The sequence below is a fragment of the Ammodytes marinus genome (genome assembly GCF_949987685.1).
Source record: "Ammodytes marinus genome assembly, chromosome: 17".
Lineage (NCBI taxonomy): Eukaryota > Metazoa > Chordata > Actinopteri > Uranoscopiformes > Ammodytidae > Ammodytes > Ammodytes marinus.
Window position 1 is genome coordinate 6845182 of NC_137221.1, and position 27548 is coordinate 6872729.

At 41.1% G+C, this 27548-nt stretch overlaps 3 protein-coding genes across 4 annotated transcripts; all 3 read left to right on the top strand.

Moving 5' to 3' along the window:
• Window positions 1-6114: 6114 nt before the first annotated feature.
• On the top strand, window positions 6115-9836 carry LOC307263963 (elongation factor 1-alpha). The gene is made up of 7 exons (XM_080045272.1): window positions 6115-6245; window positions 7072-7226; window positions 7885-8064; window positions 8147-8594; window positions 8701-8957; window positions 9040-9274; window positions 9378-9836. The coding sequence occupies exons 2-7, from the start codon at window positions 7083-7085 to the stop codon at window positions 9497-9499; spliced, it is 1386 nt and encodes a 461-aa protein (XP_079901398.1). The 5' UTR covers window positions 6115-6245; window positions 7072-7082; the 3' UTR covers window positions 9500-9836.
• A 138-nt stretch (window positions 9837-9974) lies between these two features.
• On the top strand, window positions 9975-18804 carry LOC307263961 (elongation factor 1-alpha). 2 transcript variants are annotated; one of them, XM_080045269.1, is made up of 8 exons: window positions 9975-10146; window positions 11235-11390; window positions 12267-12446; window positions 12548-12844; window positions 13042-13192; window positions 16266-16522; window positions 17185-17419; window positions 18437-18804. In XM_080045269.1, the coding sequence occupies exons 2-8, from the start codon at window positions 11247-11249 to the stop codon at window positions 18562-18564; spliced, it is 1392 nt and encodes a 463-aa protein (XP_079901395.1). In that variant the 5' UTR covers window positions 9975-10146; window positions 11235-11246; the 3' UTR covers window positions 18565-18804. The 2 variants fall into 2 exon arrangements, with proteins under 2 accessions (XP_079901395.1, XP_079901396.1); XM_080045270.1 differs by having other exon boundaries at window positions 11238-11390.
• A 554-nt stretch (window positions 18805-19358) lies between these two features.
• On the top strand, window positions 19359-26557 carry LOC307263962 (elongation factor 1-alpha-like). The gene is made up of 8 exons (XM_080045271.1): window positions 19359-19512; window positions 20281-20442; window positions 21331-21510; window positions 22071-22367; window positions 23400-23550; window positions 24260-24516; window positions 25535-25769; window positions 26245-26557. Exons 2-8 carry the CDS (start codon window positions 20299-20301, stop codon window positions 26367-26369), a joined length of 1389 nt encoding a protein of 462 aa, XP_079901397.1. The 5' UTR covers window positions 19359-19512; window positions 20281-20298; the 3' UTR covers window positions 26370-26557.
• Window positions 26558-27548: the final 991 nt, after the last annotated feature.

Genomic DNA, 27548 nt, shown 5'->3' on the forward strand with positions numbered 1-27548 from the left:
TTTGTTTTATGTGGTATTTTATAGTCATACGTTGCTCGATTCTTTCTGCACTGCTCTATTTTTTTGCAGCATGATTCATATAGTCACATAAGTCATAGTTTGCTCCATGGACCTGTTATAAGGGTTTGCTCTCGGGGTGTAACCATGGACCTATAAAGAACACTCGTGTAACTCTCGTTACCGCGATGCTGTTGAAGCTTGCATCAGATTTTTTGATCAATGACCCGGATGTTCTCATGAGGTGTTTATATACAGTGTATGTGTGCAACGGGAAATGTCGCCACCCTTTCTATTTGTAACATCCTCAAATCCTCTTTTACAACTGTATTTCTACTATTTCTATCCACCGGTTATTGTTACTGTGCGTCTAATAACTCCTATTAAATACCGCCTGATTTCTCCTGTAGCTTGTTCAATCTTTTGTATTTATATTTGCGGTTTTATTCGGGTATTTACGGTCAACTGCTTTTTAATTTACCATTAAGACGTTTTTATTGTGAGTATTTGCCTTGTATTTGATCTTTCACGACTTTAAAACAACCCTGTTTTCCCCCAAACATTATTAACAACTTAACTTAACTTTTAACAACTTAACTTAACTTATAGCTACCAAGGTCATGTTAGCATTGTGTCTTTTGTTCATACATTTTTGATGACAATGCAGTTGCACAGTGACATGCGCACACTCCATATTTGAAGAATTTGTAGAATACATTATTTAAACATAGAAAAATAAAATACCAGGTACTATATTTCCTAATCCCCTTAAATTGTTTTGTAAAACAAGTCTAATGATAATCTGCAGCACTAATTAAGACTTACTATTAGTGGCCATACTTACCTTTGTTTTTGTTTGACATTGAATGTAACAATTCCAACAAAGTGTGTTTGAAACCCCTTAAAATAAGGGAATATGTGGGAATATTCTCATATCTTATTGAATATAGCCTCTTAGTGTCAATTCAGAGGTATTTGCCTCCAACTGTATTGTATTGGATGGGAGCCCTGTTTAGTTTTTAGTCACTTTTCCTTTACCTTCAGGGTTTTCCTGTGTTCATGCTTTCCACATACCAGTAGGTTACAATAAGCTGAACTGATAAGAGATAGGAATCAGGTTTCTTTTCTATTACAGAAAAAGAAGCTTCATCAGGATGATGCACTTTTGTTTATAAATAAAATAAAGCCAACCTGGGCATTTTAAATTACATTTTAATGTAAACCACAACTACCTTAGGCCACCTTGAATAATCATATTTCATTTTATTGGATGCCTTTCAGAACACTCAATTAAACCCTAAAGTTAAACAAGCAAATATACAGTTATAACAGGCAAGAAAATATATAAATAAAATGAAGGAAATAAAACCTATCCATGAATCTGATATAGTAGAGTTTCGTGGGATAGGGTAAAATCAAAGCTGTAGCAGGGTGAATGAAATGGCCCAAAGTAGAAGCAAAAACTCCCATTGGGCATCTCCCAACCCCGGGGGCCGTTATAAACACTTCAACACTCACACTCAGGATGTGCAACAAATGCAGATGACGGTCTGAGCAGCAAATGTGAATCTACTTTGTTTGCAAGTGTTTAGTCTGAGGGGAGGGAGGGCGTGAGGGGGGCTTAGCTATGTGTTGCAAATGTGCTCTATTTGCATGAACTGTTCCCCCAGGTATCAGATTGTATTTTGCATATAGTGAGCTGCCTTTGCTAGTTACATATTTAGAATAGCAATTCCAGCTCACTCACTGTATGCAATGTATAAACTCTGCCTGGATCTGTTTGTATGCTGGCTTGAGTGTGCTGTGGGAGTTTCTGAAAGGGAACCTTAAAACCTCAATCCGATGGGATGAAATCAAAGTCTGTCTGTGTACCAGGTCTTTTTTGCACCAGACATCAGTGGCCGTCATCAGTGCTCTTGTGTCAGAAAAGGCAAAAAATTAGGACACATTTACAGTTTGCAGGATAGGACTCTTGAGATGCATTATCTTTGTTTTCAAGAAGGTCCTGTAAAGTGATTAAAATTGTATCAATTATATGGGTATTTCATGAAAAAGGCACACTAAAAATGACAATAGTAATATCCATGATATGAAGGCCAAATGTTGAACTATCTATCTATCTATCTATCTATCTATCTATCTATCTATCTATCTCGAGGTGTACTAACAAACAGCCGGTTTTTCTCACCTAGTTTAAATGCTCCAATCTGTCCTGTTGCTATAACCACCACTCATAACCGGTGACTCATCTCTGACGTGCTGCCAGTCTCTCTGTTGAAACACATTCTCCTTTGCAAACACACACACACACACACACACACACACACACACACACACACACACACACACACACACACACACACACACACACACACACACACACACACATACAGAGTCATGCTTTCCCCCTCGCTCTCTCTCCTCTCTCTCTCTTTCCCTGTGAGTGTCTGAAATAAGACACACAGCTGTTGTGCATCTTTCTCTGCTCATCAAGATCATTAGAGGCTCTGTCTTCATGAAACGAGCTGTGTTTAATGCCTGGTGTACACACAGAGGCTTGTGTCTGTTTGTGTGTTACGTGTGGGGTTGTTTTGTGCATTTTCTTGGTTTATTCTTTTTCCCTCTTTATTTTGCCACTGATTGAGTGAGCAGGTGTGCTGCCTCACTCAATCACACAGGTGTTTTAATCAGTGGGCAGCATATAAGTAGGAGGAGAAACTTCAGTCTTGGCCCCTGCTCTGCTTGCCATGCGTCTGTTGCTGCCCTTAAGTTAAGTTTATGCTGTTGTTTTGGAAATTAAATATATGTAATTTTACGGCCCGACGCCTACTTTTTTTAAACCTGGTTTTATGTTACAGTCAGTCCGTGCGTGTGCGTGCGCGTGCGTGTGCGTGCGTGCGCGTGCGTGTGCGTGCGTGTGGGGCTAGCATGCTAGCAGTCGGTTGGTTCATCACTTTGTTCCAGACTGAAATATCTCAACAATTGTGACATGTAACTGTGAAATTTGTACGGACACTCATTGTTTCCAAAGGACCAATCTTAATGGCTGTGTTCCAAAAGCCCTACTAACATCCTCCCTCCTACATACTCAACATGTATATACTGTCTCTAGATCGAATGTGAATGCGAGGTCCGTTTACATTTAAGTATACGGAAGCAACAAAGAATTTTAAAAAAAAACTTCTGTTGTTTGAAAAGTCGCAATGCATTGTGGGGCAGTTGAGTACTCATCGACCCATACACAAACTCTACCCGGAAGTAAGTACTCATACACAACCACAACATACTCAAATTGACCTCAAAATTAGTATGACTAGGACATTAGTATGGCTTTTCGAACACAGCCATTGACTTCAGTGATCCCATGACTTTCCCTCTAGATCCACCATGAGGTCGACATTCATAGTTTGAGTGAAATGCCTCAACAACTATTGGATGGACTGTCTTGACATTTCGTATTAAAGTCATATTAGGGTCGTCGTGTTAACGTTTAACTTCCAAGTCGCAAGAACAACTTCAGATTCAATATGTCAAATTTGGCTCTCGTGCATATGCATTCAAACATGGGTCAAGATTTAAAATAAAAGCTGTCTTTTTAGTCCAATATTTCAGGTATAATACTGACATTTATTTTATGTTGCTTAAGAAAGTAGTTAACTATGTCAGGTTTTAATAAAGCTGAACATTTCTATTTGTGACAAGGAGTGATGTGAAAATTATGAGTCGCTAATCCCTTTGAGAATATTTATTAGATAACACTCCCTCACAAAGCCATGGGGTTTAAAATGTAGTGCGTCTCTATGGTAACAAAATAGATGTTTTAAACATAGTTGTGAGTTTGTTGGAAGCAGCATCTTGTATTGATGGTGACCAATGTTGCATGGCTTAGCCTATTAAGTGACTATAAGTATAATGAAGAGACTCCCTGATTAAGGTCAGATAAATTGTGTTATATTTTAATAGACAGACTATAAACAAGGTCCTGAGGAACACGGCTGAGTCAGGCCTGTTTATGGTGGATCAAAGATTGGCAGTTCAGACTCTGTGCTGTGTCATACTCGTGCTAATTTAAACTGGCTCAGACCACATTTTTTAAGCCTACGGTTATGAATGGCAGTCGCTCAACATTGTGGCAAGTGGCAACGTGTGGAAGTATGGCATTTTAAAGGTTCATGCTTGCTGTATGTTGAGACTCATAGGTGTGGAGGTTTACAGAAAGGCCAGTCAGACGGGTTGTATAATGTCAGTTTAAACACAGACGCTTTAGTGAGCAGTAACTCAGTTTACATGCCTGCAAAAAACAGTGCTATGTGAAAAAGTGATTATGGATTATTGTTGTCAAAATGAGTGAATATTTCCTCTAACGATCCACTTGTCCGTAGCCTACTGTGTGTGCCCGCTGAAAAATAAAATCTGGTGTTAATACACAGCTTAGCCTCTGTAAACTGGTATGTAAACAAAGAGGCCCATCATAGCTATATCCACACGCCAGTTTAACCTTTAACAGGGGAGGGGGTTTTGCACCATAATTATCTCTACAACTCCAGCAGAGAATGCTACCCCTCCGGCAGAGTTCACCTGACTTTTTACGAGTCGATTAGCGAAGTGGACACTTTCTGTCTGGCTTTCTGAATGGCCCTGGGGCGTTGTAGCTTCCCTGCTCTCCACCATACCTCCCCTCGGGCTGCCTCCTGTCCCAACTCTCCAACTCTCAGCCCTGTGCTCCGTCTGTCCCGCTCCGTTCTGCTCTGTCCTGCTATGCTTTGCTTCCCCCTCTCGTGGCCGCTATGCTGAGTGAAAGCAGCAGCTGCCAAGTCCAAGTGGCTGTTACCTGAACTGGAGGGGGACAAACTGAACAAGTTTTAAAGTTTGTGTGTGTGTCTGTATGTGCCTGTGTCAGTGTATATGTATGTGTGTGTGTGTGTGTGTGTGTGTGAATATTTGTGTCTGTGTGAGTGTCAGTGTGTCAGTATGTGTGTGTGTATGTGGGGGGGGGGGGCAAAGGGATGCCAGCTGCCTCTATCACTGGGCTTAATGCCATAATGATGAGAGAAAGATTCATGATCCGACCTCCTAACCTCCAAGTAGCATCCCAGAGTCTACACAGGACTTTTCCCTTAACTGTAAAACTTTTTTACAAACTTTATTATGTAAATTGTTTTTTTTTTAATCAGTACAATCAACAATTCCCATTCTGAGGCAATGGGCAGCTTTATGTGTAGATGTGAACCGGGACTTGCAGATAAATAAGAAGATTAAAGACACAAATGTGAACGTTTAAAGTCACCCTGAGAACAAGACTTTTAATTTAATTGAACACTTGTATACTAGTCTGATGAGAATGTAAACGACTGAGGGATAAAGTGTCTTTGAAACAGCATGAGTTTTAAGGGCGAGGGCTCTGTTTGAATGCAAATGTCGGCTTTCGGATTTAGATAATCTTGTCAAGAGACTATTACCAGAGGGCTCGTGGGGGGTATGGGCTACTTGTTAGGTGAAAGGTGAATGATATAACAGAAATAGCTATTTTATTTCAGTTTTTGTTGCCTATATTTACGTTGGAAATGTAGCCTACATACCTATTCGCAAATAATAGTCTGTTTCTATATGTTTGCACAGTGATGCCTCTCCCAAACATCACATGATTGATGAATAAACACACTCTGATTCACTCTTCCTATATAGGCCTAGTGACATGAAGAAATAGTTGGTCCCATTTGCATGAACTATAATATTAACTGTGTTTTGCTAAATCTCAATAGGCTACTCTTCTTATATTTTCTTTTTAATTGATTCTAACTTTTTTCTCTGCCTAACATGATTTGTTATTGTTAGCATTATAGCTTGTCAGTAGCTAAAATGTGACACACGAGTAGTCAAAAAACTTTTTAGCGACACAATCAATTGTGTGCTTTACACTCCTTTTGTGTTCTGCATCATTATCATTGTCACAATAGCGGCTGTGTCATTGGGTTCATTTGGTTCAGGAATGAGCGAAAATGTAGCTAAAAAGCTCAAGCTATGTTCAAGCAATATGGGCAACATACATGTTTCAGGCGGGCATCCGGTTTCGTGCTGACGTTTTTTTGCAGGAATGTGTTTGATTTGCGGGGTCTGCACCGGGGAGGGCGACGGGATGTCAGGCCGCCTCCCATTCGGTATAAAAACTCCCAGTCCACCCGCGTCTCCCTCTTTCTGTTACCTGGCGAGGGGCAGCGTCTGTGGCCGTGAATAACCCAGAAACACCGGTAAGTTCAGCTTTGATTCACAATGTCAAGCGAGATGCTTATGATGTTAAATGCTCTTGGTGCTGATATCGTTAAGTTAGTTCCGAGTTGTAATCCAGAACGTTGCCAGTTTTACCGTTATATAACTGACCAAAAACCTGTGGATTTTTTTTGGTTCTGGAAATGTGCCATTTTAAAGTGAAGGTTAGCTATCGCGTATATTTTGCTCACTTGGTTAACGGCGGCTCCTGTTTTATAAGATAGTTGTACTTTTTTAATATTGAACTGTATTTAAACAGTAGAATGTTAATGGAGGAAAGGACTTGGCGAGGGGGAACAAAGAGGGGACTGCGAAAGCCGAGCTCCCGAGGATGCTGGAATGGCATTTTTTTTCTCCTCCTCCTCCGAGGGGGAGACAACTGTTCGTCAACCCAGCGACAGGTGCCAGAGTCCGGACGAAATAGCCCTGGGATATACCGCAATCTTTGAAACTTTACACGACGTGGCCCCCGGAGTAACACGTGTCTCGACTGGCCTGTGGCCGAGTGAGGCCTAGTAGCGAAGCTCAACCCCCCCCCCCCCTTCCTCCACTTTACCGTTATTTTTTAAATAAAACTATTGAAAAAAATATATATATACATTAATTATATATTGGTTGGCGACCTTATTTCCCCCCGAAATGTAAGCTTTTCATTTAAAAACGAACTACCGTCTGAGAACTGCTCAACCGACGCCTAACCACCATGATTAGAAGGGTTAAATTACGTCACTCGTTCTCGATAGTTTGTGATTTAACGTTTCGCTTCAGAGTAAAAACTAACGGGATTTCATATTTTTTCCTTTACAGAAACTACAACAATGGGAAAGGAAAAGGTCCACATCAACATCGTGGTCATTGGCCATGTCGACTCCGGCAAGTCCACCTCCACCGGTCACTTGATCTACAAGTGCGGTGGAATCGACAAGAGAACCATCGAGAAGTTCGAGAAGGAAGCCGCTGAGGTGAGCTGTTATGTTTCTGTCTTTATCTTTTTGATAGAATCAAGATGGCGGCGTCAGCGTGTCCCTTCTGAGCACTGCTGACCGGCATGAGGGTGTAGCAGCCGGGAGCGCGCACGCGGGGGTGGGGCTTAGCACAAGCAGCGCTGAAAGTGACACTGCACTAAATTCTGAGGCCTCTGGCTGTTGTATAGGGACAGAATATGTATTTCACAATGCTCTACTGTTGTGTTTTTTTATAAAACAAAAAAATGGTTATGATAACATTGTTTCAGTAAATCCCCTTAAAAATCATTTTGCTAAAGTTGTATCCCGATCACTCCTGCCCATTGTACAGCCACTTCACCTAGATAATTGCCAAGTTTTCACAAATTGTTGTCAATTTCTACTTGTGTTATTTGAAATGCAATTTGCTTTGTTAAATTTAGGTGTATTTTATGCCCCTCAGACATGACACACATACAATTCTGTATGTGTGACTAATTGGCAATAGTATAATTTGAAAATGATAAATCCCTTAATATACAAGGAATTTAAGAACTTATTTTTGAATACCAATTTGACAGTATGCGTGTGCTTTCTTTAGGAGATATTTTATTTTAAAAAGGCCTTGCTGTATTTCTAAATGCAGAAAATCTAAACTTAATTTATTCCTCCACAGATGGGCAAGGGCTCCTTCAAGTACGCCTGGGTGCTGGACAAACTGAAGGCCGAGCGTGAGCGTGGTATCACCATCGACATTGCTCTGTGGAAGTTTGAGACCGCCAGGTACTACGTGACCATCATTGATGCCCCCGGACACAGGGATTTCATCAAGAACATGATCACTGGAACCTCTCAGGTAAATACCATGTTTATACCACACATTTTGTTTTTAGACTATTAAACTGAACTGCATGTAACTCGTTTTCCCTTATTCACAGGCTGACTGCGCCGTGCTGATTGTCGCTGCCGGTGTTGGTGAGTTCGAGGCTGGCATCTCCAAGAACGGCCAGACCCGTGAGCACGCCCTGCTCGCCTTCACCCTCGGAGTGAAGCAGCTCATTGTTGGAGTCAACAAGATGGACTCCACCGAGCCCCCTTACAGCCAGGCCCGTTTCGAGGAGATCCAGAAGGAAGTGAGCACTTACATCAAGAAGATCGGCTACAACCCCCTCAACGTGGCCTTCGTCCCCATCTCCGGATGGCACGGAGACAACATGCTGGAGGCCAGTGAGAAGATGGGCTGGTTCAAGGGATGGAAGGTTGAGCGCAAGGAGGGCAATGCCAGTGGAACCACTCTGCTGGAGGCTCTCGATGCCATCCTTCCCCCATCCCGTCCCACAGACAAGGCCCTTCGTCTGCCCCTCCAGGACGTCTACAAAATCGGCGGTAAGACATGAGACATTATTTATGTTTTATTAATAGTTTGTTTTTAATTAGAAGTTATCCAGCAGTTCCTTGAACTACAATCGATTTAATAATGTTTTTCCTCCAGGCATTGGAACAGTACCCGTCGGTCGTGTGGAGACTGGCATTATCAAGCCCGGTACCCTCGTCACCTTCGCTCCCGTCGGCCTGACCACTGAGGTGAAGTCCGTTGAGATGCACCACGAGTCTCTGCCCGAGGCCGTGCCCGGTGACAACGTCGGTTTCAACATCAAGAACGTCTCCGTCAAGGAAATCCGTCGTGGATACGTTGCTGGCGACAGCAAGAACGACCCACCCAAGGGAGCTGACAACTTCAACGCCCAGGTATGTTTTGTGATTTGGAAAAAGGCTTACTGTTTGGTGTGAAGATGCCATTGGTAGATTCTAATTGATACTTTGTCCACAGGTCATCATCCTGAACCACCCCGGCCAGATCTGCGCTGGATATGCGCCCGTGCTGGATTGCCACACAGCTCACATCGCCTGCAAGTTCAGGGAGCTCATCGAGAAGATCGATCGTCGTTCCGGCAAGAAGATTGAGGATGCGCCCAAATTCGTCAAGTCTGGAGATGCCGCCATCGTCAACCTGATCCCACAGAAGCCCATGGTTGTGGAGCCCTTCTCCGCCTACCCTCCCCTCGGTATGTTATGAACCTGGAAGTCTGCACTTATACTTTTCACACGCTTAATATTGTGGTACGGTGAACACATGCATTTACTAACTCACTCCTCTTCTACTCTCAGGTCGCTTTGCTGTGCGTGACATGAGGCAGACGGTGGCTGTCGGTGTCATCAAGTCTGTTGAGACCAAGGATGTATCCGGAAAGACCACCAAGGCTGCAGAGAAGGCCATCAAGAAGAAATGAATGGTCGTGCAGGACATCCAGCAACAAGATGTGTGCCGGCAGCAGCGGGCTACACCTCCCCAACTATCTTGCCCCCACCCTGAATCATCTTCAATGAGGCAATGTTCTCTACTAAAGGACTGGCTTATGCTGATTAAAACCCATCGCAAAAGTTTCCGCAGGAAAAAACACTGTGGCATTGTCACTTACCTGAATCCCATGACACTGCTTCTTCTCAGTTAAGTTTTAAGTTGGAAATGGTTTAAAACCATAACTTGATGTTAAATGCCACAAATTTAATTGGAAAGAAAGCTGCTGGTAACTAATAATAAAATAAATGTCTTTGAAAAAATTGAAATTGGCTTGTTTTTATCCTTCACTGTTTGAGTTGGTAGGTTTTGGCTGTCTCAGGGGACTGACTGCGCTGCAGCTGTTTTTGATCTTGCTATCTGTGTCCAGTGATACACTTGACGTCCAATCATTTCGATAGGAGTTATGCCAACCCAGCCAATAGCGCCCCTTACTCGAGTCTGACAGCAGCAAGAGCATGCACAGCCCTCCCTCTCCTCTGGTTCAGTATAAAAACTCTGCTCGGATATCACACTGTCCTTTTTTACCTTCCGCTCTAAATCAGGGGACGTCTTTGTCTTGTTAGTCGCTGGGCACAGGTTGGTGAAATGTCCTTATTCAATATCATCGCTTCGAGCTAAAATAAGATGCATGTTATACAACACAGCTGAGATGGTATTTGGGGCAGGGAATTTGGGAATCTGTTATAATTTGGATGAGACAGAACACCGCTGTTGGAATCCAGACTATAAAATCAGATTTCTCATGGCTGTAATTTGAAAAAGGGTTTTGAAAAAGCTAAACAGTGAACATGCATGTGCTCACCTTGAATTCCCTGTCCCTGCCTTTGTATTGCATGTGATGTATTCAGTTTTGTCTATAATAGGGCGTGTAACAGGCTGTAGGTTTCAATGGGAGAAAAAAAGGTCATTGTTGTGAAGCTTAAGCAGAGCTTGCAGTGTAAAATGAATTGCTAGATTTTTCTTTCTGCCAGTCATGGTAGTTATTTTCTACCCTCGTGAACGCGCGTCCTTCCATCCCTATGCTGTCTGTGCAGCGCAGCGTCAATATGCGCGTGCCTGTGTCCGTTGGTAACATGGCGGCGGGGCAGCAACATGGAGGATAGGAGACAGTAGCCGGTGTCGAGCACATGGCGCGTGACTCACCGGTGTCGCCTTTCTGGTGGCGGGCACGAGCACAGAATGATTATAAGGAAAGATCGTAAAGTTTCCAATAAGTCATATTTATTAACTAAAAAATCCATCTGAATTCGGTAATACGACATAAGATGTGCGACCGTTACAACAGCTGTGTGGTTTTAAAATGAACGGTCCGCGGGCGAACGTTAGCAAACTGCTGCTTATGCGGCAGTTGTGACCATAGATAGTATATAAATGTGACACATTTGAAATAAACGAGGAGACGCTCATAGTAACGTGGTTATCAGCTGATGTTTCGTTCAATTACTGTCATTAAGATTTCACGACATTTCGACTAATACATTTTAAGCCCCCTAAATTGTCATGTTTATAAAGTTATTTTGTATTTCAACAGCCAGCAGGTTGCGCAGGTTAGCTGGCAACTGAGTCATTATGACATCATCGGTGGTTCAACTGAGCTCGCGTCGAAATCAAACTATTTTTTATTTCAAGATATAAATCATGACCATTTTCATCATGTTTATAAGCAGTAAACCAAAATGGGAAAGGAAAAGATCCACATCAACATCGTGGTTATTGGCCATGTCGACTCCGGCAAGTCCACCACCACCGGTCACTTGATCTACAAGTGCGGTGGAATCGACAAGAGAACCATCGAGAAGTTCGAGAAGGAAGCCGCTGAGGTTTGTTTACAAAAAGATGGCTATGTTAGAGATTTCATTGAACGCACTTCACTACAGCATACAAACACATGAAGGCAGCAGACAGTAGTTTCATCGGGTGTGGTGATATTGCTCGGTCAGAACCAGAACTGCCACCTACTGTTGAAGATGTGTAGGCTACTGTGTCCTTAACACTGACTGATACAGGCCCATATCCCTCTTGAAATCTTTATATTTTTAAATAGCCAACAAATAAAACTAAAAATTAAATCCGATATGTCAGTGGTTAGAACAGCAAGTACAAAGGTGGAAACCATCCACAAACATGTGAATCAATTACTTCCATAACTTCAAGAGTTCCCTAATAATAATAATAACGGCCTACTTTTATTTGTATAGCAAATGTTATCCAAATATGCAGCCCAAAGTGCCAGATCTGATGAAAATGAACAGCATAACATTTTATTTAGATAAAATATAATAATTGAACACTAATGCATTAAGTAATTTGTCATATTTTGTTCAATAGAAAATACTATAACATGTTTATTGGTCCCAAACTAAGGTATCTAAAATATAAATATTGATATGGTACAGTCAGCCTAAAGGATTAACTGAGATGTTTATAGTTACACTGAGCTGTGCAATACTCCATGCAAATGGATGCAACTGTCTTTGTAGTATTTACTGTGAGCACATATTTAGAAACTGGATAATAAGAGGACGGGATAGTAACAGTTATATTTCCTAAATCTCATTGTAATTCATTGAAACTTAAATTCTCAGTTCTGTCTAGAAAATCATTTTCAGATGGATACCTTAAAGAGGAAGTTTGTTGTTTTTCCACACGGAAGAGGCAGGATTTAATTTAAATTTGTTTTGTCTTAACCACGACAGATGGGCAAGGGCTCCTTCAAGTACGCCTGGGTGCTGGACAAACTGAAGGCCGAGCGTGAGCGTGGTATCACCATCGACATTGCTCTGTGGAAGTTTGAGACCGCAAAGTACTATGTGACCATCATTGATGCCCCCGGACACAGGGATTTCATCAAGAACATGATCACTGGAACCTCTCAGGTAAAGCCGTTTTACTCTGATTCTGTTCTCTTCTCTTCAAATCTGTTTTTAGATTAATATAATACAAAATTAATTTTCTCTATGAAATCTTCCCCATTCAGGCTGACTGCGCTGTGCTGGTTGTCGCTGCCGGTGTTGGTGAGTTCGAGGCTGGTATCTCCAAGAACGGCCAGACCCGTGAGCACGCCCTGCTCGCCTACACTCTGGGAGTGAAGCAGCTCATTGTTGGAGTCAACAAGATGGACTCCACCGAGCCCCCTTACAGCCAGAAGCGTTATGAGGAGATCACCAAGGAAGTGAGCACTTACATCAAGAAGATCGGCTACAACCCCGCCACCGTGGCCTTCGTCCCCATCTCCGGTTGGCACGGAGACAACATGCTGGAGGCCAGTGCCAAGGTGAGGCTCTCCTCAACTGTAGTGGTCGTTGTTTAAGTCTTAGTCCATCTCATATCTGTAACAGCCAATACATTATTTTATGATATCTCAGTTTCCCTAAATCACACAGTCTTCGATTATCACGTCAAGTAATCCTACTGAACTAATAATTTTTCTTTCTCATATCCCATTTCTTTCCCTGTCTCGTTCCACTTTAGATGAGCTGGTTCAAGGGATGGAAGGTTGAGCGTAAGGAGGGCAGTGCATCAGGCGTTACCCTCCTGGAGGCTCTGGACTCCATCCTGGCCCCGTCCCGCCCCACAGACAAGGCCCTGCGTCTGCCCCTCCAGGACGTCTACAAAATCGGCGGTAAGGACTGAAGGGCTCATGTCACCTCTTAACACCACAAGCCAAAATATTCCCTGTGTTCCAATACCCATAATTCCATTCTTTTAAGTATGCCAGAAATATGTCTTAAATACCCAGATGCCCTAATAATATAATGCTAAAATAACTTTTATGTAATATCACAATGGAAATCATTTCCTTATAACTTCCAGCAAAAGTCAGTTTATCATAAAAGTGCAAGTTCAAACAAGCACAGAGGTATTGAGTGCAGCCGCTTTTCGGCATGATTAAGAGCATCGTCATAACCAATTAAATTGTATTTTGTATTTTGCAGAATCTTCATGTCAGATCCGTTTTTGAAAATTAATTGTTTTCCTCTCAGTGTGAGGACAAAACAACTTGAACCACAATAAGCCAACTCGCACTCCCTCTTTTTTTTTATGAATATAAAGCCAAATGCTTTAAGTAGTATGTGCATGTAGAACGCAAGAAAATACTAAATTAAATCTAAGTCTTAAAACGTTTACACTGTATGTGAGACATGTCAGACATTAATAAGCATTATAGTTCTATATTTAATGAATTCAATTAATTACAAATTTCTACTAGTCTTACTGTCAAATGCAGGGTGATAAATTAAGGCCCCAAGGATCAAATTAAGCTATAAAAAAGTCGCTGATGCAGCTTATAACAGAACAGGAAGGGCCCCTCCTCCGTCGTGTTTTACTTTCCAGCTCACTGCAGATCTCGTAGTGTTGCTGCTGCTCCTAGTCCTGCACCAAAGCTGCGATGCTTTGAGGCCTTAACTGTCTTGTAATGTCTGAATTTGGCTTTAAGGATTATTTATGTTCATTTATGGACAACAAAAGATACCTACAGCGGAATGACAAGAAGCCATTACTTGAACAGACGGATGAAAACTGCCTGAAGGTCTCTTGAAGGTCTAAACATTATTTAATATACCTATCAAATGAAAACAATTGGTGCCAAACATCCCTTTTACTTACAAGTTCATACTCATTTAGCTAAATCTGGACCAAAAGTCATAAAATATCTGAAATGAAACAAAACAAAACGTGGAGTTGCTCACCTGTGATCCTGAAAGCTGCACCAAAAGTAACAACAGTTCGTAGTGAAATCGGAGACTCTTTATAGATGCGTCATATCGTAGATTCAGAGGGTGATGTCAAATTCTGGGACTGTTTCCAAATCCGGCTTCTTAAAGTCAACCTGACGGGCAAATCACTGAAGTGGAACTGAGAGTACTGGGAACTTTATGTGTACACTGAAGCATTTAAGTGTTATGCCATTTTGTGTCTCCAAAGTACTAAAACAATACTATCCGCATTTAAAACTATGTATGTTGACAATACATATATATATAAACATCATTGGCAGTTGGCCTAACGTACATGTCAGCTGATGAAAGAATAGATGAGACAGGCCTAATGTATTTAGAGTGGAGGTTTGTTTAGAAATTGTATTTTTTTTCAAATATATATATATATAGGGGAGAGTGGGGTGAGATGTGCCACATTTTACTCAAAGTGAATTTAAAGTGTCTCAAATATGTACATATATTTCACAATGTTGTGCATCCCTGGCAATAAAAACTTGGATCTGGAATAAACAGTTTAAGAAATATAGCTTTCGGAAAAAAAGTTGTCTTGTGGCACTACTTGCCCGGTGTGGTGTAAGTTGGGCCTTTGGAAAGAATACCATGGGGTAAATTGTGCCATTGATATATATCTCATAAACTGTAATGCAAGACAAATCCATAAGACAATTACTTATTTAAGGTTTATTTAAAGTAAATATTTTACAAAGATTGAAGGTCATTTTTCTTAAACAAGGCCTAGCAGATCTAGGTGGTTTTACCTGCAAAGCTCACAATGATCACCATCATCATCTTTCTGGCCATCTGAACTCTTGTCAGTGGTGTCGTTAAGTGGAATGTAGATGTCAGTCTCTTCTGAGCTACTGTAGATGATCACTTTCTTTTTGGTGACCAGCGTATACAGCTATGCCACTGGCACAACTCTCAGAAATGTACTAGTTGCTCTATGCTTGTGGAACCAACTGCCACCTGACAAATGTGTTTCCCCCTCCATTTCTGCCTTTAAATCAAGGCTCAAAAACCATATGTACACCCTGGCTTTTCCTCCCCATTAACTATCTTACCTCTGCACTACTATCTTTGTTTATGTGGATGTATGGGCTTTATGTCTTTTATTTTTGTTTGTGTTATTTTACTTTCATTGTTAACCTACTGAATGCACTATGTACAGCACTTTGGACGGTGCAAACTGTTATAAATGTGCTTTTATAATTATATTTTACTTACTTACTTACTTATAACTCACCTAGGCCCTTTGGCACAAATCATCCCAACCCCAGAATTTTGGATAATTAGCATGATGCAGCAGTTTAGGGCTGACATCGTGCTAACTGTATAGACTCAAAGTGTAGCATACTAAAGCACTAAAACATGTGTCAAATGTTTTCAAACTTGTCTATAATTTTTCAGACACAATAATCAAAAAACCTTGACCATGGAAATTTTACTTTGAAAGGCAAAACACAGTTTTTTAGCTTAAATGTGCTTATATCGTATTCCTTGTGTCTCCCTTCTTTACAGGATGAGTCAAATGGATGGCTCTTCTTAAATATGTGGTCACATTTCCAATTTCTTCCACGGTTTTCTAGAAACAAGGGGTGGTACAACTTCCCCACTGGCACAACTCAGTCCACTCTCCCCTACTATATCTTGAATCCTTGCTTTGTTGCTATATTTTGCAGTTTAATTTGAATAGAGATTTGGTGTATTTGAACCACTGTCTGCTGTACCTACACCTGAAATGTTTTAAAACTATGATTCACACTTGGAAAACACAAATGATCAAATTCTACAGATGGCTGCAGAGAAACACTGGCAACATGTGTAGTGTGCAGTGCCCTGTATCTTACAGCTTCAATAATTCTTCATAAAATAAAGATTTTAAGAAAAATTACAGTTCATGCTTTACAAGATCTTTTATCTTGAATTTAACCAAAGAACGTCCTTTTAACTCATTGCCTCCCATTTCCCTTTCAGGTATTGGAACAGTACCCGTGGGCCGTGTTGAGACTGGCGTTCTGAAGCCCGGTATGGTCGTTACCTTCGCTCCCCCTAACTTGACCACTGAGGTTAAGTCCGTTGAGATGCATCACGAGTCTCTGACTGAAGCTCTGCCCGGAGACAACGTTGGTTTCAACATCAAGAACGTCTCCGTCAAGGAAATTCGCCGTGGCAACGTCGCTGGTGACAGCAAGAACGACCCGCCCATGGCCGCTGGCAGCTTCGCCGCCCAGGTATGTTTAAAAGGAAATAAAGATAAAAAGACGGAATGAGTAATAAGGAACTTGTCTTGGGTGCTTTTAGGGCTTTCTTAATTTTTTTGTTGCATAAAACACATTCATATTCATTTGTAACCGCAACAATTCTACATGCAGTAGACACAAAGCTACACAACATACTGGACCTTGTGGTTTTATTGAAACCTTTTTGAAATTCAATCATGCAATAATACTGTGTGCTCAATAGCCTAAACAATATTTGCGAAGATAAACCGTCGAGTAATAACCTTGGAATGAGTGGGGAGCCTTGTGTTTGGAGAAAAATTACGGCACACAGCTCTTTGTTTACTTTGTGGCATTGTTTCCTCTTCATTGAATAAATTGGCTGGCTGGACTTTGCTATCTATCCCCGTCTGGCACAAACCCGGCCTACCAAGTAACGGTACGTTTGGCAGTCGAAACCAAACAAGCTAGATCTAGCATTGTCGTTCCATACCAAACCGAATTGTACAGCTCAGTGAATTAACAAGGCAACTTAGATCTTGGATGTTGCTCTTTCAACCTCCATCTGTCTCTCTCTCTCTCAATTCAATATTTCAATAACGTGGCCAAAGAAGCATCAAAATACAATTTGCCCAAATATTCGGACAGTAAACAGTATTCTCTCTCTCTCATAGGTCATCATCCTGAACCACCCCGGGCAGATCTCCCAGGGTTACGCGCCCGTGCTGGATTGCCACACCGCTCACATCGCCTGTAAGTTCAGCGAGCTCAAGGAGAAGATCGACCGACGTTCCGGCAAGAAGATTGAGGACAACCCCAAGGCCCTCAAGTCCGGAGACGCCGCCATCATCACCATGATCCCCGGAAAACCCATGTGTGTGGAGAGCTTCTCCGCCTATCCCCCACTGGGTGAGTCGAGTGACAAGCCGATTGCTATGTCTGCTGTTGAAAAAGGTTTATTTAAATGATGCACTTATTTGTATGTAAAGAATGGATGAATGATTAGGTTTGAGACTACCTTACTTTGTGTTTAAGTTTTTTTTTCAGCAATTTTTTTTCTAGAAGTGTAATGTTGTATAATGTAGTATCTTGTCAATAACGTAAAACATTTCGGAACCAATAACATAACAACTTTTTGCCCATAATGTAAGTTATTAAATTAGTTTCAGTAGAAAGGGTAAATCTCATCATGGAAGTGTGATATTTTATTGCCAATAAATCAAACTTAATCAAGCTGTGAAGAGGACCCAGTGTGGGTCGAACCTGGTCGGCTTTTGGTCTATTTTTAACCTGATATGCCCTAACTACTAAAGTCTTTTAAACTATCCTTGGGCCAGTGCGAGTGTGCTTGAAGTAAGCCTCAGTGCTTCCCTTTTTTTATTGACTTTCTAATATCAAGAGCACGTTGCATTCAACTGGATTAATCAGTAACTGTGAGCACCTGGTGATTTCTCCCCTTGTTATCTACTATATAAAACTATTTTAACTGTTTGACTACTGGTATTTTATGGGCTCAGTTAGTTATTTAAAGGGTATTGATCTTTATCTTTAGGTATAATAATGTATACCGTATATTCACTGCCTCATTCACAGAAAAGATTGATGTCAAAAGCATCCTTTAAACATGTTAATTTAGGAATAGCTCATTTCCTAGTGCAAGAACAGATGACCAGTCATATTTATTGATTGTCACTAATCTTATAGTCTAGCATCTTGATAATATTGTTTTATTTTGATACATAATAAAAGTTTAGGACACCATAATACTCTATACTGTAGAATTTTTTTTTGTAGTATTTTATGTTCTCAGTAACTTACTTAAAAGTATTTATCTTTATGTAAAAAAAAAAAAGTTTATCATTTGCACCTTAAACACAGAAAAGACCGTCAGAAGCATCTTTTAAACCTCCTCTATTCTGTTCTCAGGTCGCTTTGCCGTGCGCGACATGAGGCAGACCGTTGCCGTCGGCGTCATCAAGTCCGTGGATAAGAAGCTTCCCTCCAGTGGAAAGGTCACCAAGTCCGCACAGAAGGTCGAGAAGGCCAAGAAATGAATTCTCATGCAGGAGGTCCCACAAACAGTCACTTGCCAGCAGCATCGGGCCGCCCCATCCCCTCATTTCCCCCTCCACCCAGCGCCGTCTTCTCTGAGGCAGAGCTATCTACTCAAGGACTGGCTTATGCTGATTAAAACCCATCGGAAAAGTTTCCGCAGGAAAGGAAGGCTCGTGCCTTGTAGGAGAAACTATGATCATGATTAAAGTTGAAACCAAAATAATAAAAACCATAAACATTGCCAAATAACTATGTTTGTTTTTGTGTTTCATTACAATACAGTAATGATTGCATTTCAATTCCGATTGGTCAGTACAGTAGGGTAAACACACTTTGATTACTCATCAGTTAATCATTGTTTTTATAGAATGTTCAGGCAGAGAACTTCAATACTTATTGTGTCATAAGAACCAGAGCATAGTCCAGCTCATCTAAACCCAATTTCTGTAAAGTTTATCAAACTTAAATGATAATATCTTTAATTTGGACTGATACACATGCCTAACTGTTTTCAGATAAGTACTATCATGCAACTTACTCCCGAAAATTGCATAGAAGGATTTTGTGGATTTGTGTTTACAAGGGCTTTGATACTCATAAAGTTAATTTCTGATGTGTTTGAAATGAGACACTACAGGTACAAAGGATGAAGCAGACGCGTTTTGACAAGGAGTGTCCTATTAAATGAAACGAACAAGAGCTGACTGGTTGAACTAGTTAACCAGCTATGCGTCTATGTGCGCACTTGGCATCGCATTCAGCATAATAATCATGGGGTGGAAACGTCTTGACAAAGTTGAAATGAAGCCAGGGACCGGGGGATGGTAGAAGTGGGCGTTGCCGTTGGAGGACATATCACCGAATAATCAGGATGTGAACGTTCTTTTGAGGTAAGACTTTGCCGGAGAAGACAGACGTCCAAAACCTCCATTTAGCTTGTGAACAAGGTGAGTTACATCATTAATATCTTTATTTCTCGCATATGAACCGATTATATTGATCTTTTATTACTTAATACAAGCACTCAAAACGTTTCAAATAGCAAAAAAAAATCTAAAATAAGACTTGAAAAAGGGCTTTAAAATATGCTGGTTTAAGCTTCAGATGGTGACTTATCAGTGGCTGCTCTTCTTTGTAATATAAAGTGAGTTATTGATGTAGGATGAGGATGACCCAGTTTCCATGTATTTGTAGTGATAGGCAATAGGCTAGCTTGATATGCTCAAAACAAACGGGCTCAACCAGCTGTGGCCTCGTCACCACGGACCTAGTATAAAGAGGGCCTCACCCCCAGCCCACGTGTCTTAACACGATAGTCTCTTCCTCTACGAGATACTGGATAGCAGCTCATTTTAAAAAGGTTCGTGTTAGCCCGTTAGCAGAGTTCTGTACAATGTTAAATGCTTATATACATTTTATTCTTTAACTCAGCGTTTTACTGGTTATATAGTAAGTTAAGGTTATAGTTTGTTTTTTGCTTCTTTTGTGACCAAACAAAGTTACTCGATAAAAACTAATTTGCTAGCTAGCTGCTAGCTTGGTCTTTATTTGCAGTTTGGTGGCTAACATTAGCTCAACATATCTTCAGGAGTTATTCTCGCTTTAAATGTTGGTCCTAACTTTCGTTTTTTAGACTGTATTTAATCCTCAACAATATTTAACTTAATTTTACAGACTTAACTTATTTTTTTTAATTTTTAATTTTTTTTTTGTAGCAACTAGCAAAACCAAAAATGGGAAAGGAAAAGCTCCACATCAACATCGTGGTTATTGGCCATGTCGACTCCGGCAAGTCCACCTCCACCGGTCACTTGATCTACAAGTGCGGTGGGATCGACAAGAGAACCATCGAGAAGTTCGAGAAGGAAGCCGCTGAGGTTAGTAATGGAGACTTGACACATTTAAAAAAAAAAAAAAAAGTCGCACTCAGAGTCACCACGAGGTCATGGCGCCAGGAGGTATAATGATGAGGTGTTGGAATCAGGTGTGGCTTTGATGCCACTGCTGGCCTGTTTCCTAGATTCTCTTGGTTAGAACTTCCACCTACTGTTGAAAAATATGTGTACTGACTTTATTGAGATAGTCACACTGCAAATACGCCTGTTATAATGAAACGAACAAAGAAAATATTTTTTCCAAATTAAAGGTGCACCAAGCAGTTTCAAGGAATGGGGATTTGTTTACATTTGCAGAGCCTGCAAAACGGTTTACAAAACATGCAATTCTTACTATTGAATAATTCTATCATCATAAATCAATATAAGATCATTTTAAGGCACCTGGAACAAAATGTAAGACTAGAATATGTTTGCAAACCAAACTGTGGGCCCTGCTGCTGTAAACGGTGAAACAACCTATAAAGGTAGCTTTCTGAATTCAAACGGTATTCCAGGGGTCGAATTGTCCTGCGAGGAGTTTGTTTATTCAGTTATGAGAATACTATACCTTAGAAAATGTTCACTACTCTGACACACTCAAAGTTAAATAGTGCACATTTAACGAGAAATGTGTTTTTATTAATTCTGTATTTGGAGTATGAAGTCACTTCCTCACACATATATGTATACAATATGTCCTTGTTATTAAAACCGATTCTACTACAATTTCACCAGTTCATCTACATAAGGCATTTTAAAGGAGCATAAAACATATACAAAGTTTATAGAATATAAGGTTAGTAGTTTTATTTTGTCTTAAACTGAAATCACTGATTCATTTATTCTCTCTGATTTCCTGCTTTGTTCATGTTGTCTCAACCACGACAGATGGGCAAGGGCTCCTTCAAGTACGCCTGGGTGCTGGACAAACTGAAGGCCGAGCGTGAGCGTGGTATCACCATCGACATTGCTCTGTGGAAGTTTGAAACCGGCAAGTACTATGTGACCATCATTGATGCCCCCGGACACAGGGATTTCATCAAGAACATGATCACTGGAACCTCTCAGGTAAAGCTGTTTTAACATTACAATATACTTTATAACACTAGTAGTTGTAATGTTTTTTGGCTGATGCTTTTAGGTAGGGTTGGGATTCAAAAGTTTAAATGACAAATGCTTATCTTTACACAGTGCCCCCTGTTGCCTGGAGAGCTCAAGTGCTTTTTAACATCTTTATTTAAACCAGTGTAATCTCATTTATCCAAAACTAATATTCACTCCACTCCAATATCTGAAGGGCTGTTAGCACGCATGGGCCTCCTGTTTGTTTTTACATAGAGGAGGTTCCCTTTTTTTACAGTTAATTAAGTTGGCGCAAACCTCCCGTACTCTCAGCTGACCCAAGGCGTGAACCTGCTACATCTAAATCAACTCTCGAATCTATTGCTATTATACTATTTATTTCCTGCTCCAGTGTCTCGAATGAAGAGTCATTGAAGATCCAGTCTCAATCAATGTTTTTACCTTCACTGAATTTTCTGATATGGACATGTTCAAAACACAACACGCAGAGCATAATGACAACCATAATTTTTGCACAATTAAAGGAAATGTCTCTCCCTGTTTAGGCTGACTGCGCCGTGCTGATTGTCGCTGCTGGTGTTGGTGAGTTCGAGGCTGGTATCTCCAAGAACGGCCAGACCCGTGAGCACGCTCTTCTGGCCTTCACCCTCGGAGTGAAGCAGCTCATTGTTGGAGTCAACAAGATGGACTCCACCGAACCAAACTACAGCCAGGCCCGTTTCGAGGAGATCCAGAAGGAAGTGAGCACTTACATCAAGAAGATCGGCTACAACCCTGCCACCGTGCCCTTCGTCCCCATCTCCGGATGGCACGGAGACAACATGCTGGAGCCCAGTGAGAAGGTGAGGACATTTTTAAAGCTAAGTTACATACTACAGTGTGTAACTTCTGTCGCCCCCACCAGGAATTTGGAGTATTTACAACAACATTGTACAACACAGCACATCTTCATGAGCCTTCGGTGATCACGCTTGGATTTAATGTCTACTGCTGCAGGTCCAGGTTTATTTCTTAGCTGTAGAGTCAACAACTGAAACATTTCATGGGGGCTTTTTGAGCTTCCTGTGCCAGTGTCAGGGGCTGACACCAGTTTTGTAAACGCTGCCATACTGAGTAACACAGAGGGTTTTTTGGTAAATCAAATTAGTTTCACTTAGTTTGGTGATGGCTTGAATGTAACCGACATTCATATGAAAAAGTTACGCACTATAGCTGTATGTTTGCATATACCAGCGAGAATATGTGAATGAGATCACTGCTGGCTCTAAAGTAAGCGAAGATGGTGCCATGAACCAGGCATTACGTCAAATACTGTGTTCATGTTTTCTGTTAATCTTGGAGGTGGTGCCTTCTGCCTTAAAGGTGCTGTAAGCGGAATGGTTATTTTAGCTAACTTCCTGTCAGTTATTGCAGTTGACAGTCCCCTCGCTCGTCCATACGTCACCACATTAATGCACTGCGGTCTTCAAGCAGGGAGTTATCTAGCATCATCTCAGATCCATAAGTGTGACTAAAAACTCATCAAAACAGACATTGGGAAGGATTTTTATCTGCTCCGCCATTGTAGGCGCATAAACATTCACCCATCTGTCGCTCTGGCGTGCACCGGCAGTGAGACCATGAGTGAGACGGGTGTCGGTTTGTAGCGTTCTCTCTTGTGATTGGATATTAATAAGTTTAGTAGCCGATTACATGCAGAGCAGCTGACTGAGAAATCGGCTTTATGAAAGTGATCACTGTATGAAGAGTGATTTAACACCTATATTAACATAAATAAACCGCTTACTTCACCTTAAGTCAAAATAATTAATAATGTTAAATGAAACCAGATAATTGGCACGGACACTGATTTCTCATCTTGAATCCAACTATAGATGAAGTGGTACAAGGGATGGGCTGTTACCCGTAAGGAGGGCAATGCCACCGGAGTCACTCTGCTGGAGGCTCTGGACGCCATCCTGCCCCCGTCCCGCCCCACAGACAAGGCCCTGCGTCTGCCCCTCCAGGACGTCTACAAGATTGGAGGTAAGGGACAACACTTCACTTTAAGGTGGAGTCAGAGATTCTGGAGAATGCTTGTTAACAAATCACAAATTGTCAAAATCAGTGAATATCTCTCCTCATGATTCGCTACCTATCTGTATTAAGTGTGGGCTGTAAAAAACTAAAAATGCAGTGTTCACACACAGCACAAGCTCTGTTAACTGGTATGTTGTTGGGTACAGTGGCCCCCCTTTGTTAACATACGGTACCCTCCTTTTCACAAAAAGTTATTTTGACAACAAGCGTTATACAGAATCGCTGACTCCACCTTTTGACATGGCGTCACAACATGTAGCGTTTGGTGAACATGTTCTGCCCTGGGGATTTGTATACAAATGCTGAACCTGAAGTTAGTTTACAAACCTATTTTCTCGACGTGTAATTCTTAGTATTGAAACTTAATTATTTTGAGGCACCTGGAGCCAAACGTATAACACTAGTATATGAAGTATACTCTGGGCCCTGCTGCTGTAAACAGTGAAACAAGTAACTTTTCAGGAAACTTTCTCACTTACAACAGTGTTTCAGATATATCCAATTTTCATGGAAGAAAGTTGTTTATTCATTTTTGAGAATATACCTTAGACATATCTCTGACAAAGTTACATAGTGCACCTTTTTAATTGATCTTATTATTTTGAAGTTCACCAAAGAGTGTACAATAAACTCATTACCTTTCGTCCCCTCTCAGGTATTGGAACAGTACCAGTGGGCCGAGTTGAGACCGGGATCATTAAGCCCGGCATGGTGGTCATCTTCGCTCCCACGGCTCTGTGCACTGAGGTGAAGTCTGTTGAGATGCACCACGAGTCTCTGGCAGAGGCCACGCCCGGAGACAATGTCGGTTTCAACGTCAAGAACGTGTCGGTCAAAGATATCCGCAGAGGAAACGTGGCCGGAGACAGCAAGAACGACCCGCCCCAGGGGGCTAAGACCTTCAACGCCCAGGTGAGTCTGAGCAAATGAAGCGAAAACAGAGATTAAAAAGGAATCTGTGCATATGTGTTTTGTTTATGTACAATTTGTTAAATAAACTGACCATAGATGCAGGAACCACTTCATAACTTGTTTAAAGACTTCTGCCTTTTTTTTATTTCTTCTTTTTAATCAAAAGTTCAAGATGTTAGACATTTTGCTTCAGTCTTGCATGTAATGAATTAATAAAAATGCAGTCAGAAAAAGTTGGTGTTGGTTAGGGTAAAGACATGGGAGCAAACGACCCAGACTGGAGTCAACTGGCCTGCTGCAACAAGCCACTGGGCTGCCCCAGAGAAAGTATTTCATCTTACTTGACGCTCTTGCATCACTATTCTTTCAATGAATGAAACTGCTCACAAACTTAATGGCCACTCATCACATTGCATTAGTTATTACATTTACAATACGTCAATCAACCATGTGGGTGAACACCAAAACAGTACACCAATCATGTAATTAAATCATCTTCAAATGAGCTTAACTGCAATGATGATCTCAAAATCCAAAATGTCACTTTGTTGTACCTGAAACAGTGGCATGAGTGATTCCAGATGAGGTAAATGTGAACAAATTACGCCCCCTGCTGGCTGCAAGCAGGAGCTGACGGGTGATTGACAGTTTTCAAAATTTTTGAAGGCTCTTAAAGCCTCTAAACCTGGTCTAAAATGGTAAAAATCTAAATATGATATCAAAGTTGAGTGTCTGAATAAGCTTTTACAAAAATCTGATTGAAAATAAATATTAAAACTTTTTTTAAAACATGGCATGTCATTGTTTTATAGAATATTCGGGCAGAGATCTGCCATGATTGTTTCAAATTACTTTTGAACCAGTGTCATGAGAACCAGAGCATAGCCTGTCTCGTGTAAACCACATTTCTTTTTAAAGTAACTCTTTTCAGATGCTTACTATCATGCAACTATCTCCTAAAATTATATAGTTGGAAGGATTTTGTAGATTTGCGTTAACTTAAACTTTTGTATTTCAGGTCATCATCCTGAACCACCCCGGCCAGATCAGCGCTGGATATGCCCCCGTGCTGGATTGCCACACAGCTCACATCGCCTGCAAGTTTGAGGAACTCCTGGAGAAGGTCGACCGTCGTTCAGGCAAGAAGATGGAGGACAACCCCAAGTTCGTCAAGTCTGGAGACGCCGCCATCGTCAAAATGCAACCTTCCAAGCCGATGTGTGTTGAGAGCTTCTCTGACTACGCTCCACTGGGTGAGTTAAATGCTTTTCTCTTCATGTACGGCAAATTAAATATCCAGCAGGTTGTGAAGCTTTCAGTTCAGCATTTTAGTTGCTATTGGACTGCTAAGTGGAAAAACACAAGAACTTTTTCACACATAATCACGACTAGCCTGGTGAGACCAGCCTGATTTCCAAGCTTCACATTTGTTTCTCTACCGCTGATCAGGCTGGCCTTGCTCCAATCTCTTTTGGTCCGGTCAAAAAGTGTTGGAATCGGGACCAGCGTTCAGAAATAATCTTTTTATAGTGGCAGGCAGCTTCTGATGAATATTCACCTTCATTATCATTTATTTTCATTGGTATATTCTGTACTTTTGAATATTACTTTAACCTTCATTCAATCTTTCTCATTTTATTTTCATACGTGCGTTTATGCTCCATAATTATATCGGTGCCATGTATGTATTTGACCTCTCGTTAACTCCTCCATCTGTTCTTTTCTCAGGGCGTTTTGCCGTGCGTGACATGAGGCAGACCGTTGCCGTGGGTGTCATCAAGTCCGTGGATAAGTCCGCCGCTGATGCAAAGGTCACCAAGTCTGCACAGAAGATCGCAGCCAAGAAGAAATGAAATACAATGCGGGACGTCCCAACCGGATTCACATCGGAGCATCAATCCTCCAACGCTGTGTTCCGGCTCATGCTTATTAGAAGTCATCGTAAAAGTTTCCGCCGGAAAGGAAGGCTTGTGTGTTTTAGAGATTGTTAATATTGAGAATTAGGCTGGAACAAATTAATAAAAACCTTAAACATACAAAATGAATGTTTCTTGTTTTGTTACTTTTTATGAGCGGTTTGATTCTGTTTCTATGAAAGCATTATTTCTTCATTTGTATGTGGCTTAATACAAGCTTCAGATGTGTTTTACTGAAAAGATGTTCTTCTGAGTGGCCTTTCCAAAATCAGTGAATATCTCCTCATGATCAGCTACATGTCTGCGCTGTGCCGAAAAAAATTCACTGAATACAAAGCCTAGGCTCTGTAAATGAGGAAGATGCTTGCAACTTGGGCCCCCTTTGTTTACAGTACACACCCTTTGTTTACATACCAGGTTACAGAGCCTAGGCTGTGTATGTATTAACACCCCCCCTCCCCAAATGTTTTGCACATACAGTACGAACTGGTAGCGTATTGTGAGGAGATATTAACTGAGACCAAGTGTCTGCAGAATAGTTTACTCCACCTTCACTTAAGACAATGTTTGTATTTCAAATCTTTGATGGTCCTACTCTGCCATTCAGTATTATATACTTTAAGGTAAAGAAGCAGATTGTTCCATAAAACATGTTGAAGACCAAGGGCTTTACTGGACATAAAGCTCTTTGGGGTTCAGGCCATGGACATAAAAAGAATTAAATTCCTCCAAACACAAAATGACGCCGATATATGCTGTAGGAACTGCCTATGCTTGGTACAGTAGTGCTGCCATTTTTATACAGCTGCTTACATTGAAACAAATACAGGTACAGGTAAAATGTCAAGATGTAAATCTATGTGAAATGTACAAGTTCCTCAGAAGAAATCACAAGGAATAGCAATAACGGATTTAGAAGTCTACATGATTATTTGTAAATAATGCACAAGTTGATTTAGAGCCATGTGAAGAATAAGGGGTCATCAAAATCAAATCCTATTGGGCCCCAAATCTTATGAAACCCTCATAACCAAGTTTAGAAGAATTGACAAGGTGTGTCTTGGTGTGATAATCTGACGTAGAAATAATAGGCTCGTTCGACCTGTCGCCGTCTTG

What these genes read in the sequence shown, in the direction of transcription:
- LOC307263963 (XM_080045272.1), top strand. Translation starts at nt 7,083, where the DNA reads ATGGGAAAGGAAAAGGTCCACATCAACATCGTGGTCATTGGCCATGTC. An exon ending in TGATCACTGGAACCTCTCAG is followed by an intron (nt 8,065 to 8,146) that starts GTAAATACCATG and finishes CCTTATTCACAG; the next exon opens with GCTGACTGCGCCGTGCTGAT. An exon ending in GGACGTCTACAAAATCGGCG is followed by an intron (nt 8,595 to 8,700) that starts GTAAGACATGAG and finishes TTTTTCCTCCAG; the next exon opens with GCATTGGAACAGTACCCGTC.
- LOC307263961 (XM_080045269.1), top strand. Translation starts at nt 11,247, where the DNA reads ATGGGAAAGGAAAAGATCCACATCAACATCGTGGTTATTGGCCATGTC. An exon ending in TCGAGAAGGAAGCCGCTGAG is followed by an intron (nt 11,391 to 12,266) that starts GTTTGTTTACAA and finishes TAACCACGACAG; the next exon opens with ATGGGCAAGGGCTCCTTCAA. An exon ending in GGACGTCTACAAAATCGGCG is followed by an intron (nt 13,193 to 16,265) that starts GTAAGGACTGAA and finishes TTTCCCTTTCAG; the next exon opens with GTATTGGAACAGTACCCGTG.
- LOC307263962 (XM_080045271.1), top strand. Translation starts at nt 20,299, where the DNA reads ATGGGAAAGGAAAAGCTCCACATCAACATCGTGGTTATTGGCCATGTC. An exon ending in TGATCACTGGAACCTCTCAG is followed by an intron (nt 21,511 to 22,070) that starts GTAAAGCTGTTT and finishes CTCCCTGTTTAG; the next exon opens with GCTGACTGCGCCGTGCTGAT. An exon ending in GGACGTCTACAAGATTGGAG is followed by an intron (nt 23,551 to 24,259) that starts GTAAGGGACAAC and finishes GTCCCCTCTCAG; the next exon opens with GTATTGGAACAGTACCAGTG.